Source organism: Geotrypetes seraphini, chromosome 6 (assembly GCF_902459505.1).
Source record: "Geotrypetes seraphini chromosome 6, aGeoSer1.1, whole genome shotgun sequence".
Taxonomy (NCBI): domain Eukaryota; kingdom Metazoa; phylum Chordata; class Amphibia; order Gymnophiona; family Dermophiidae; genus Geotrypetes; species Geotrypetes seraphini.
The window spans coordinates 135833159-135847011 of NC_047089.1; the positions used below are offsets into that span (position 1 = coordinate 135833159).

Sequence of the window (13853 nt, forward strand, 5' to 3'; positions counted from 1 at the left end):
TCCTACACCTGTTATGTTTTTTCACTATGATTTGTCACCACTTTTGTAAAGGGTCCACTCTCACAAGGCCTATAGAGCACATCTACATCACATATATAACATAATACCTGAGGAAGGCTATTCCAGCCGAAACACAGACCATGTTGGGTCTGCACTACTGCTACGTTATGTGGATAGGATTGTATCTTACCAGTATCCAATAAATGGTTTTGACATTGTTTCTCATTGAGGATGCATTTGTAATTTATGAGGACTTATTCCACACTTGCATCAAGCACATCAATTCCAAAGTCTTTTTTGTTTTTTTGGGACTCCAATCAGTGTGGAATATTTGGGTTCTTTTTGTGTACTGAGCAAACAGTGATATAAAGTTGTGTGGTGCTTGCCTATAAACAGTAGTTTGAATTCATATTCACAGGATTTTCCCAAACATGTTACAATTTCTAATGCTGATTTTCTCTCTCCACACACCAGGCACTCCGTCTCAGTAATGCTGCCATGGGACAAACTACAATAGGTCAAATAGTAAATCTTTTATCAAATGATGTCAACAAGTTTGATCAGGTAAGAACTGATCTACATGTACAAGGTGGAAGAAAGTTTTGTGGAAATGAAAGATGCATTTTGGAAAGCAGAGAGCTATGAAACATTTGAGTTAAACCAGTAGACTTGAACTTTTTTTTTTTGTGAGGGGTCATACTTGACAGCGCATGCATATGTGGAGCAATGCATACATGATCCTTATGGACCTTTGGACTGACACATTATTGCAGTTCTTATGAATTAAATGTAAACATGCTCTGCAGCTACAAAAACCCTACCTCCCCCACACAACAACTGCAGATCAGAACTAGGACATTTTCTCGATAGAAGTCATTATATAAAAAAATCCTGATTCTTATGTCATCTGAGAAATAGCAACATAAATCTCTCCACTACCAGGTACACTAAAATACAAACCCTGAAAAAAATCCTAACATATATGTAGCAAAGGTACTGTACAACACTATCATTAATTCCTATGATTTAAACAGCAAAATTTCTACCCACGAATAGGCAACATTACAAAAATATTGCACTGTGCTATGGAACAGCATTACACCTACTACTGGTAAACAGTGTTGGGCAGTACCGTATTTTCACACATATAACGCGCGCGTTATACACAATTTTACAAACCGTGCATAACCATGCGCGTTATATGCTTGAGCGCGCTGTATAACTTTTTTTTTTACATAGTTGCCCCCCCCCCCCCCCGACGCCCGATTCATCACCCGGAAGGAGCGCTCGCATCCCCACCCCGAAGGACCGCTCGCACCCCCACAGCCTCCCCACCTCCCCCTCCCCCTCCCTCATGGAGAAGCTGTCTACCTTGTTTCCGGATGCCAGTGAGCCCAGCTGCTTCCTCTGCCGGCGGTCCTGCCCCTTCTCTGAGCCCTGCGCTACGCTGCTTCCTCTTGTGGCGGTCCCGCCCTTTCTCTGATGTCAGAGAAAGGGCGAGACCGCCGGAAGAGGAAGCAGCGTAGCGCAGGGCTCAGAGAAGGGGCGGGACCGCCGGCAGAGGAAGCAGCTGGGCTCACTGGCATCCGGAAACAAGGTAGACAGTTTCTCCATGCGGGAGGGGGAGGTGGGGAGGCTGTGGGGGTGCGAGCCCTGCGCTACGCTGCTTCCTCTTGTCCTCTTGTGGCGGTCCCGCCCTTTCTCTGATGTCAGAGAAAGGGCGGGACCACCGGAAGAGGAAGCAGCGTAGCGCAGGGCTCAGAGAAGGGGTGGGACCGCCAGCAGAGGAAGCAGCTGGGCTCACTGGCATCCGGAAACAAGTTAGACAGCTTCTCCATGCAGGAGGGGAAGGTGGGGAGGCTGTGGGGGTGCGAGCGGTCCTTCGGGTGGGGGTGCGAGCGGTCCTTCGGGGTGGGGGTGCGAGCGCTCCTTCCGGGTGATGAATTGGGCGTCAGGGGGGCACCAGGCTTCCAGGATGAGGAAGGACTTCAAGGGGGACAGGACTTCAAGGGAGACAGGCAGACCGAAGGGGGTGAAAAAGCTATAAAATAAACCCACCAGCGTGTCAATGTGTTGAGAGGAAGAGGTGGTCTGGGAAATTCTGCTGAGAAAACTCCGGGTCCATTTCCACCCCCCAGTTACCCTAGTCAACTCCACTCAACTGGTTCACACACTGAGTGGGTCTTTGGGTGTTGTGCCTGGGTAGTTGTTTTAGGATCTCTTCTAGTGGTTTGTCAGTATCTCCTTGTGGTCCAAGGAAGGAAACTTTGTTAACCTTAGCATTGACCTTCAGAATATATTTGTAACAGCGCTGCTTGTGTGGCATTAGGCTATGTAGTAATCGACAGAAAAAAACAGACCTTTGCACATTTTTGCACTAGGTACCGTATATGGTGGTTGTATGAGGAGATTCACATTTCCTGCACAGCTAAGTCCGTGTAAAGTTACCTTGTTCTTTCTGTATTTGACATCTAGCAAGGTCTCTGTTTGGAAGGAAAGATTTAAGTTATGGTAAAAGCAGATAGCGTTGCTGGTTTTAAAAAGGTTTGGACAAATTCCTGGAGGAAAAGTCCATAGTCTGTTATTAAGACATGGGGGAAGCGTCTGCTTGCCCTGGATCGGTAGCATGGAATGTTGTTATTCTTTGGGTTTTGACCAGGTATTTACCGTAGTGACCTGGATTGGCTACCATGAGAATGGGCTACTGTGCATGATGGACCATTGGACTGACCCAGTTAGGCTATTCTTATGTTCTCATCTGTAGGGGCCTTTGTTTTCACTTCTTATTTTAATGTATCTTTTTCTGGGAACTTATCAGTGTTTCTTATAATGGGAACAAAAATGGAAGAGAATTACCGTAATGTGTGTGGAATGGGGGGGGGGGGGGTTAACTACCATAATTTCTTCAGCTAAATAATTCAATCCACCTCAACCAGACATAGGAGAACTCACGCACCATTCACACACCCTCCAACCAAAAATGTCAAAAGAAAAAAACTGTTCATTCTTATAAACAACCGTATAACTTTTAATCTAGAGTTAGTGAGTATGAATTCAGCAACAAGAACAGAAATCACATGTTAATTCTTATAAACTATAACATTAACCGGTAATCTACGGTAGATCAAACGAAGTATCGAGGACAAAATAATCTAAATACAGTTACCGTAGTTACGGTAAAGTTGTAAATAAACAAAGTTTACAGGTTTATTCAGTCATCATCATCACAGTCATCTGAATCCTTGAATCCATCAAAATCCGAATTGTCATCATCGTCATTAAATAAAGTGAGCACGGCCTGCAGACGATCCTCGTTTATTTCCGAAGTGATATCGTCATCATCATCATCACTGATATCCGTGTTGTTGCCTCCTTCCGCTGCACTGGTAGTACCCATAATGTCATTGGTTTCATAAACAATGCCCGCTTTTCTAAATCCGTTTAGAATAGTATCTGATGTTATTTTGTCCCATGCTGAAGCCACCCACTTGCAGACTTCTGTGAAAGTTGCCCGCTTCAGCCGCCCCGCGGGTGTGTACTCGTGCGTGCCGCTCTGCATCCACTCCTCCCAATCCTTTCTAACAAAAATCTTGAATGGATGATTCACTGCGATGTCAAGTGGCTGCAGCTTACACGTCAGGCCTCCAGGTATCACAGCGATGTGGGCACGAGTAGAATTAATGTAGGCCTGAACATTTTTTTTCTTTGTGGGCAGCCATGGCATCAAAAATTAACAAGGATTTTTTTGCAAAGAATCCACCCTGTCTTGCCCTAAAGCATTTATCTACCCACAATCTCATTATGTCGCAGTCCATCCATCCCTTCTTGTTGCAGTGCACAACCACACTGGTGGGTAGCTTTTCACGGGGCATAGTGACCCTTTTGAAAATGAGCATGGGCTTTAACTTAACCCCGCTAGCTGAGCAACCAAGAACGACTGTAAAACACGTTCTTTCATGCCCAGTTGTGGTGATGGCAACAGATTTAGTACCTGTGGGGGCTACGGTTCTTGTCGCTGGAATGTCGAATGCCATTGGAATTTCATCCATGTTGACGACGTCCTTTGCAGTGATGGCAAGTTCAGATATTTCTTTGGCAACAAAGTCATGGAAATCAATCAATTTTTGCTGCCAGTCATCCGGAAGTCGCTGGCCAACAGTTGTTCTCATTCGAACTGATAGTCCGTTCCTTTTCATAAATTTTGAGATCCATGTGAAGCCAGCTTTGAAGTCGGGTATTCCTCTTCCATTGGCAAGTAGTTTTGCCTTCATCTGAATCGCAAAAGTAGAGACTGATTGATTTTGCTCCCTTCTCGCCAGAATCCACTGCTTCAAGTCATCCTCCAGCTGAGGCCATTTTGGTTTGGCCCCACGACATGCCCGTTTCGCGGAGTGCATTTCTCCAGTTCCTTCTTATTTTTTCTCCATTCACGCACCGATGTTTCTCCAACATTGAACTCTCTCGCTGCGGCCCGGTTGCCTATTTCCTCAGCTATCGCAACGACTTTAAGCTTAAAGTCCGCTGTATATGACTTTCGTCTCATTCCTGGCATTATGGCGGTAAATTTAAATTTAATTGATAAACTCTACTACCGGGTAGATAAATGCAGAATACCAATCTGAAGAGATCAAATTACTAAAATGTGGGCTCTACATGCAGTATTAATCTTTTATAGGCTTACCCAAAGGCTGAGATGCTGTTGTAAAGGCAAAATGGTATTCACTGGGCAAATTACAAGGCCAGATAGAGGGGGGACAAAGCCACGTGGTCAAAAGCACGCCGCGACAAAGGCCCGCCTTGGTGACAGGTCAAAAGCGCGCCCCGACAACCCGGCGCAGAAAACTGAGCGGCAAACATGCTCAGACCATCTTCTTTGTCTGTAGATGGTCTGCGCATGCTTACAGAGCGGTAAGCAGGACAGGGCGGCGAAAGGAGCAGTCGGGACAAGAGGAGACTCGGGGCAGGGCTGGAAAGGTTTGGACGGGACCAGAGGAAACTCGGGGCAGAGTCGGGACCAGAGGAGACTCGGGGCAGGGCTGGAAAGGTTTGGATGGGACCAGAGGAGACTCGGGGCAGGGCTGGAAAGGTTTGGACGGGACCAGAGGAGACTCGGGGCAGAGTCGGGACGAGAGGAGACTCGGGGCAGGGTTTGAAAGGTTTGGACGGGACCAGAGGAGACTCGGGGCAGAGTCGGGACCAGAGGAGACTCGGGGCAGGGCTGGAAAGGTTTGGACGGGACCAGAGGAGACTCGGGGCAGAGTCGGGACCAGAGGAGACTCGGGGCAGGGCTGGAAAGGTTTGGACGGGACCAAAGGAGACTCGGGGCAGAGTCGGGACCAGAGGAGACTCGGGGCAGGGCTGGAAAGGTTTGGACAGGACCAGAGGAGACTCAGGGCAGAGTTGGGACCAGAGGAGACTCGGGGCAGGGCTGGAAAGGTTTGGACAGGACCAGAGGAGACTCGGGGCAGAGTCGGGACCAGAGAAGACTCGGGGCAGGGCTGGAAAGGTTTGGATGGGACCAGAGGAAACTCGGGGCAGAGTTGGGACGAGAGGAGACTCGGGGCAGGGCTGGAAAGGTTTGGATGGGACCAGAGGAAACTCGGGACAGAGTTGGGACGAGAGGAGATTCGGGGCAGGGCTGGAAAGGTTTGGACGGGACCAGAGGAGACTCGGGGCAGAGTCGGGACCAGAGAAGAGATTCGGGGCAGGGCTGGAAAGGTTTGGACGGGACCAGAGGAGACTCGGGGCAGAGTCGGGACCAGAGGAGACTCGGAGCAGGGCTGGAAAGGAGAGTCGGGGCGGCGACAGGAGAGTCGGGGCGGCAAGCAGCATGCGCGGTATACGCATGTGCACGCTATATAAAATTTTTTTTACATATATTTCGGTTTCCCGCACGCTATACCCGTGTGCGCGTTATCTACGTGAAAATATGGTAAAATATTACAGCTTCACCTTCCGATTCAGTTTCCCCACTCGCAAATTCAGTTATTCGCGATTTTTTTTTTTGCGCTGTATTTTTTTGCCCCCAGACCTTACCTCCCTCCTGTGTCCCTGACCTTACCTGGTGGTCTAGCAGTGATGTGGGGCAGGAGTGATCTTCCTACGCTCCTGCGCCATGCAGAGCCATCATCAAAATGGCTGCCTTGAGTTCCCATTGTAGTCTCGAGACTACAACGGGAACTCAAGACAGCCATTTTGATGATGACTCAGCACGGCGCAGGAGTGTAGGAAGATTGCTCCTGCCCCACATCACTGCTAGACCACCAGGTAAGGTCGGGGCCACAGGAGGGAGGCAGGGGTGGGTCAGAGTTGGCCCAAAAACTTATTCGCGATTTTTCCCTATTCGCGTGTCGGCTCTGCACCTAACCACCGTGAATATTGAGGGTTTGCTGTACTAAGTAATTATATTGCTGATAATACTGTATATTACTTTTAAAAGTAATAAGCAACTTTAATGATTACTTTCATGCAAAAGAATGAATAACTTAATATTTTACATTTTTCAGTAATGAGTAATTATAATGTTTAATTACTTTATATAGTTGCTTTTTAATGACACCCATCTGATTATTATTATTATTTTTTTTTGCATCACTGGGCCAGTTTCCGGCAAACTTCCATTTGAGTGAAATTACATGAAGTGATAAAGATGGCTGAGTCTTTGACATTTAAGTGCTCTGTTTATGTCAAAAAAAATTTTTAATTTAGTAAGTGAAAAAGAACAATATTTGTAGGTGCAAGTTGTCTAGTAAGCCACAAACCTAACTGTGATGAAGTGGCAAAATAAACAAAAGGAATTGACCCCAAAATATCCACAGAGAAGAAAATACAGAGAAAATGTATTCACCTTTATAGGACCCCCAGGGACCCCTGAAGAAGACTTTTTATCGAAACGCGGACCGTGTTGGGTCCTGTATCCCTAGCGGACTAGGTTCTTTAAGGCTTTTATGTTGATACCCTATTTTTACTTTTATTTGGATGAATTTATTTTATGTGGATGATTTCAGTGTATCTTTGGAACTTTGACACTTTCAAATAAAGTCCATTTAGGAACATCGTCACTCCACAGAGTTTTTTTTGTGGCATCAGTACCAACAAAAAAATAACATTTTTTTTCAATCAACTGTTGATTTTAACCAGACAACATGAAGCAATTTTTCTGGGTGAATACGGCTGTGTCATGAATCCACTAGCAACTGTTCTTGGATATCCTTTCAACTGAAGCTAAATATTATTTAGGCTTTTTGCTGCTTACTTTGGGCATGTTGAAAAAGAAGCTGACCAGAGGCCTTAAATGTGCTTCGCCTCTAGTTCATGCACTTCAATGTGGGCTCAATGAACATTTTGGTCATTATCTTGACAGAAAAGATTTGATTCTTGCTGCAATTTTGCTGCCACTGTTTCTTCTTCATTTGGTTGAAGACGACAAAATGAAGATGAAATCCAAACTTGTTTTTAAAGCAGTGAAGACGGGGAAGTTTTCAGCTGAACAAACTGCACTAGCTTTATCTGGTATGATTATGGAGAATGTAGATAGTGGTTATAGAAGTGATGTTGCAATTGAATTGGACCTGTTTCTAATTGACACATCTTGTGAAGCAATCAATGTATCTCGGTTACCTCGTATCAAAGCACTGATTTTTGAAATATAACAGATTAGCCTTCATGTGCTTTTCAGCATGGGTGGACAAATTATGACTCTAAGAAAATGCAGAATGACAGACATACGTTGAAATGCAAATGCTCCTTCATTGCAATGGGAATTGTTTAGTTAAAGCGTTAATAGATGTACTTCAAAAACAGTGCCTTAATGCGAGGAAACTTTCATTGGACTTATTTCTAACTGACAGTTCAACCTGGAACCCTATGATCAACTGTTCTGATTGAACAAATTTTTGTTTCTTTGCTGACATTGATACCAGAAGAAGGCTCTGCCAGGTGCTGCCATACCAGGGACTTCCCACCCACCCCTAGCTCATTTCTATTACTTATAGTCTTAATTTAAATACTCAATTATCCTACTTAGGACAACAGATGAACAAGTTATTACATATTTTTTTTACATTTCATTACTTGCTAAGACTCGGACACTAAATAAAACACATATAAAATATACAAATTATTTTAATGCTCTTTATACCAGTCTATACAGTACAAAGCAACAGGAGATTCTACCTTATCAAGGCAGATACTCAAAGAAAACAGAGAAGGCGATCAGGTGGTACTCAATATCTTTATTCTATGAAGACTCAACATGTATGTGTTTCGACCTGAAGGCCTGCCTCAGGAGTCTTAATGCTTTGATCAATACAGTATATGTTGACTGTTCTATCTTATAAATTATAATGATTGGGTCATTCACCGAACACATCAAACAGAATGATCACTAAAAATTTGTCCAGGATGTGGAGGTTAACCTACTTTATTATAATATTTACTGTGATTTTTTTCTGCAACAGACAAGAGTATGTTTTGAGATTGTTGGTGATTTCAACTACCCCAACATTGACTGGATAAATGTTACATCAGGGATTGTTAGGAAGTTAAAATTCCTAGTTGTTATAAATGACTGCTTCTTGGATCAACTGGTCTGGGAACCAACAAGAGGGTTAGCTGTTTTAGATTTGGTCCTTAGTGGAATGCAGGACATAGTACGGGAGGTAACTGTGTTGGGTCCACTGGCAAACAGTGATCGTAATACAATCATATTTGAGCTGATGACTGGAGTGATATTGCTAAAGAAATCTACTGTAGCAGCATTTAATTTTCATAAGGGCAGCTATGATAAAATAAGGAAAATAGTTAAAAAGAAGCTTAAAGGGTCTGTGGCAAAGGTCAAAAGTGTAAACCAGGCGTGGATGTTGTTTAAAAATACTATTGCATTCCACAGATGTATTCCACTTATTAAAAAAAGTAGAAAGAAGAGAAAATGAGAGAGGGTGTGGTTAAAAGGCGAAGTGAAAGAGGCTATTATAGCCAAGAAAACATCCTTTAAAGAATGGAAAAAGGATCCCAATGAAGAAAATAAGAAGTGACATAAGCACTGGCAAGTTAGATGCAAAGCATTGATAAAGAAAGCTAAATAAGAATATGAAGAACAAAATATTTGAGTACTTGAATAAGTTTATGTAAATGCTTGAGTAAATGCTGAATAAATTTAGGTAAACCATTATTAGCTCCCTTGGGAGAATGGTCTAGAAAATTGAATGAATGAATAAAAACTTGCCAAAGAGGCAAAAAAAATAGTAATAATTTTTTTAAATTTTTTTAGGTACATCAAAAGCAGAAAACCTGTGAGGGAATCTGGGATTTAAGGGTAAACTAGATGCACATCTCCTTAAGAGTGGCATAGAGTGAAACGGGTAAGGGTAAATTAGATGCACATCTCCCTTGAGAAGCATACAGTGGTATGGGGACTAAAACTATGCCAGGGGCCTCCACGTGTGCAGATCACCGGACTTGATAGACCCAGGGTCTGATCCGGAAATGGCAAGTTTTATGTTCTTATGAAACATGGTGTACCTTCCTTGGGAGCAATTTTTTATTTACATCTTCCATGCAACTGTATAATACATTATCAAAAGCAAAAGTTTGTCTTTTTTGAACCTTTCCAACTGTCAACATTCTTGTCTACGTATTGCCTGGAAAAAGATGAGATCTAAGTGCAATTAAAGGAGATTTGCCCTATCTCAGTCAACTAGCTAGCTAATTTTATAATTTTCTTTAATAAATCGCTTTATTATCCTTATTGGATCCTATTGAGGACTTGAGTTGAAATTTAAGCTAATATTGATTTTTGTTGTAAATTAATTTAAATAATTTTCTTCTATTTTCTTTGCTTTAATTTCCTTTCTGTACAAGTTTATGCTTGATTCATAATGAAAATTAATAAATAAATAATTTTTTTTAAAAAAGAATTGGTTATTGGACAGAAAACAAAGGGTAGGGTTAAATGGCCATTTTTATCAGTGGAGGAGGGTAAATAGTGGTGTGCTGCAAGGATCTGTGCTGGGACTGGCGCTATTTAACTTATTTAAAAATGATCTGGAAATTGGTGATTAAATTTGCAGACGACACTAAACTGTTCAAAGCTGTTAAAATACATGCAGACTGGAAAAACTGGAGGAAGACCTGAGGAAATTGGAAGTCTGGGCGTCCAAAAGACAGATGAAATTTAATGTGGACAAATGCAAAGCGATGCACATTGGGAAGAATAATCCAAATCATAGTTACCAGATGCTAGGGTCCACCTTGGGGATCAGAGCTCAAGAAAATTATCTGGGTGTCATTGTGTGCAATACACTTAAACCTTCTGCTCAATGTACAGTGGCGGCCAAGAAAGCAAACAAGATGCTAGGAATTATTAGAAAAGGGATAGTAAACAAGACTTAGAATGTTATAATGCCTCTGTATCTCTCAATGGTGTGACCTCACCTTTAGTATTGCATTCAGTTCTGGTCTCCTTATCTCAAGAGATATAGCAGGACTAGATGATAAAGGTGATGAAATTCCTCTTGTACGAGGAAAGACTAAAAAGATTAGGGCTCTTCAGTTTGGAAAAGAGATGGCTGAGGGGAGATATGATTGAAGTCTACAAAATCCTGAGTGAAGTGGAATGGGTACAAGTGGATCGATTTTTTTTTTCACTCTGTCAAAAATTACAAAGACTAAGGGACACTCGAAGTTACAGGGAAATATTTTTAAAACTAATTGGAGGAAAAAAATTTTCACTCAGAGAATAGTTAAGTTCTGGAATGCATTGTCAGAGGTTGTGGTAAGAGCGGATAGCGTAGCTGGTTTTAAGAAAGATTTGGACTATTTCTTGGAGGAAAAGTCCATAGTCTGTTATTGAGAAAGCCATGGGGGAAGCCACTGCTTGTACTGCATCGGTGGCATGGAATGCTGCTAATTATTTGGGTTTTTGCCAGGTATTTGTGACTTGGGTTGGCCTCCATGAAGATGCGATATTGGTTTGACCCAGTAAGGCTATATCTATGTTCATAACCCCAAGAAATCAAACTTGGCATATACTGCAATATCGAGAAATGAAAAAAGAAATGCATTTACATAGTAACATAGTAAATGACAGTAGATAAAGACCTGAACAGTCCATCCAGTCTGCCTATTAGTTATACCTTTGTATTGAACACAATACAAAGACAGCTGTAATGCCTATTTCCAAAACTAATATTCCATTTATTAAATTCAATATAAAACATTTTTTCCTACCTTTTGCTGGCTTTTACAAAGCCACGATAGAGGTTTCTACCATGAACCGGTGAGGTAAATGCTCCAACGCAGAACATTCCAGATTTATTAGTCATAGGTAAAATAAATTTATTTGTTTTTATTTCCACTGAAGTAACTGCTACTTTTTCATGATGGAACTTTCCAAACATCAAACTGGCAACCTGCAATCACATATCTGGACATTCCTTCATCCATCACCCCGGTGCCACATTGCCCTGAGCTACCCATACCCACTCCCCCAGAGAGAGAGCAGCTGTCTTCAAAGAGAGCAGCAAGTAAAAGAGTGAGGGAGACATTATAGATCCAGTTGACAATATTACTGGTGCAGCGGATGAGAGAAACCCAAACTATTCAAACCAAAAAGACCTCAACTACTTCATCAGAGATCTTGGTCTCACAAAGTCAAATGCTGAGCTTTTGACATTTAGGCTCAGGCAGTGGAACATGTTAGATGAAAGTATGCACATAGTTTTCGGCCTTGTGATTGCCCAGGAAGCCCCGAACCACTGCGTCAAAGCTGTTCCAAGCTGCTTTCTCCATCCCAGTTATCTTAGGAAATTTCTTGCACTCCAGGATCATCTTTATCTGTGGTCCAACAAAGACACCAGCTTTGACGTTTGCCTCGGACAGATTAGAGAATATATCTTGAAAGTACTTGAAGGCTGCCAACTCCTTTATATAGAGCTCTGACAAATTGTTTCATTAGGCCCAATTGATGTGCAGTGGTAGCATCAGCACTTTCTGGGGGTCCACTAGTGGTTCCTATTTGATGTTTCTTTCCACAGAGAACTCTGTCCTTTGGTAGTGCGTCTGTGTCCCTGCTATCCCAAAGGCAGTGATAGCAAGGAAATTTGGTTAAAAAAAACACTTTGGAGGCCCATTAGGAATGCTACCATTTTGAAGTCTCCGATAACCTCCTGACTGTATTCATCATACTTTAAGGTGCCTTGTAAGGTCTTGATGTTGTTGCATCCCTCTTTGAGGTGCACTAAGTGAACCAGTGGAAGAGATACTTTGATGCTCTTGAATGAACTGTCAAGGAAGAGACGCCACTCTTTGGGTTACAAACGATTCCAACTGCCTAAAACAGACAGGTCACATTATGGCAGAAGCAGAGCCTATCTTGATGGGTGAAGAAGATAGAAAAAGTTTGGTGATGCTTCTTCTGATCTGTGACTTGCACACTTTCACTTAACAAGTTTCACTGCTTGAGCCTAGACATTGAAGCTTGACATTGGGTTGAAAATTATGCAAGAAAGGTACATTTCAAAATATCTATGTCCTAGTCACAAAAGCAAAGTTTGAGGGACATGATAGTCATTTTCTATAGTTTTGTGACATAGGCAATTAAGAGAGAACACTTAATACCCATTAACCAAGAACAAAAAAATATTTGTTACGTAGTGGAATCTGGTGAAGAATTACAGTAAAATGGTCTGTAGGATGTCTCTCAAAGTCCATGTCCTTGATGCTCATCTTGAGACATTCAAGGAGAACATGGGAGCATACTCAGAGGAGCAAGGTGAGCACTTTCACTAGTATATACTGAACTTTGAATGCTGCTACAAGGACAATACACTGAGGGCAGGATGGGACACTACATCTGGGGGCTGATTTGTGAAAATAATTGAAAAACTACTCATTCTAAATCTTCTGTGGTTATCTTAGTATAACTTCAATTTAAATACATTTAATTGTGATTCATATGTTGCTTTTTATTAATTTATAAGAATAAAAAAATGAAAATTGTTGTTTTCATATTTTAAATAGGTAATTTACAAAATTTGACTATCCTGGTCACAAAAGCAAAGTTTCATGGAACTAACAAGACATTTTTCTATACTTTTTAGGCATGAACAATTAGGAAATTATACTTAGTGCCCAGGAATAAAAATTGTGTTACATAGTGATATCAATCTTTTAGCTGTTTCTCTCTTTCTTTTCTGCCTCTCTCCATTCAAATGTCACCTTCTTTCACACCCTGATGTTCTCTCTCTTTCTCTCTCTCTCTCTTTTTTTATTTTCACCTGCCAACTTTCCATTTCTTCTTTTATTTTCTAACTCTCATTTTCCTTTTCACTCCTTTCATTGCTTCCTATTACTTTCTATTATTTCATCCATTCCCTGTTATCACATTTCTACCCTCTGCATGCAGTATCTTCCTCTCGCTCATCTCCTTGACAACACCCCATACCGTTTCCCATTTTGTTCCACCATTTCCATTATCTTTCCCTCTAAGCTCACTCTCATTACCCTTTTAGCACAGCATCTTCTCTGTTTCTTTCCCTCTAAACCTATATCCCTATCTGGAAAGCAGTGAAAACCATATTCTTCTTGAGCCAGCACCTACCTGCCTTGAAACCTTAAAGACTAGGCTCTATCGGTATGCAACTGAAACCAATCGCCCAAGACTCATTGCTGATGGCACCTTTTCAACACCCCAAGGTCCCACCAGCCCCACGTCTCCAGTTTAGCTATGAATATACCACTGTCACCATTGACCCTTGACTCGAGTATGTGGCAAAAGTACTCCAACCAAATGTCTTCATTACAATGTGCATGCATCTCTATGTGCCCTGACGCGAGTATATGACAAATGTAAT

The 13853-nt window shown here is 42.2% G+C and overlaps 1 protein-coding gene across 13 annotated transcripts in view; it reads left to right on the top strand.

The window, feature by feature from the left end:
* Positions 1-13853, top strand: part of ABCC4 (ATP binding cassette subfamily C member 4) — a 627262-nt gene that overhangs the window by 89296 nt on the left and 524113 nt on the right. For all 13 annotated transcript variants that reach the window (XR_004539971.1, XM_033950379.1, XM_033950382.1 and 10 more), the window contains one exon: positions 475-564. Coding sequence is in view for 12 of the 13 variants with exons in the window: in XM_033950379.1 (XP_033806270.1) it covers positions 475-564 (90 nt within the window). In the remaining variant the exon portion in view is untranslated. The remainder of the gene's footprint in view (positions 1-474; positions 565-13853) is intronic.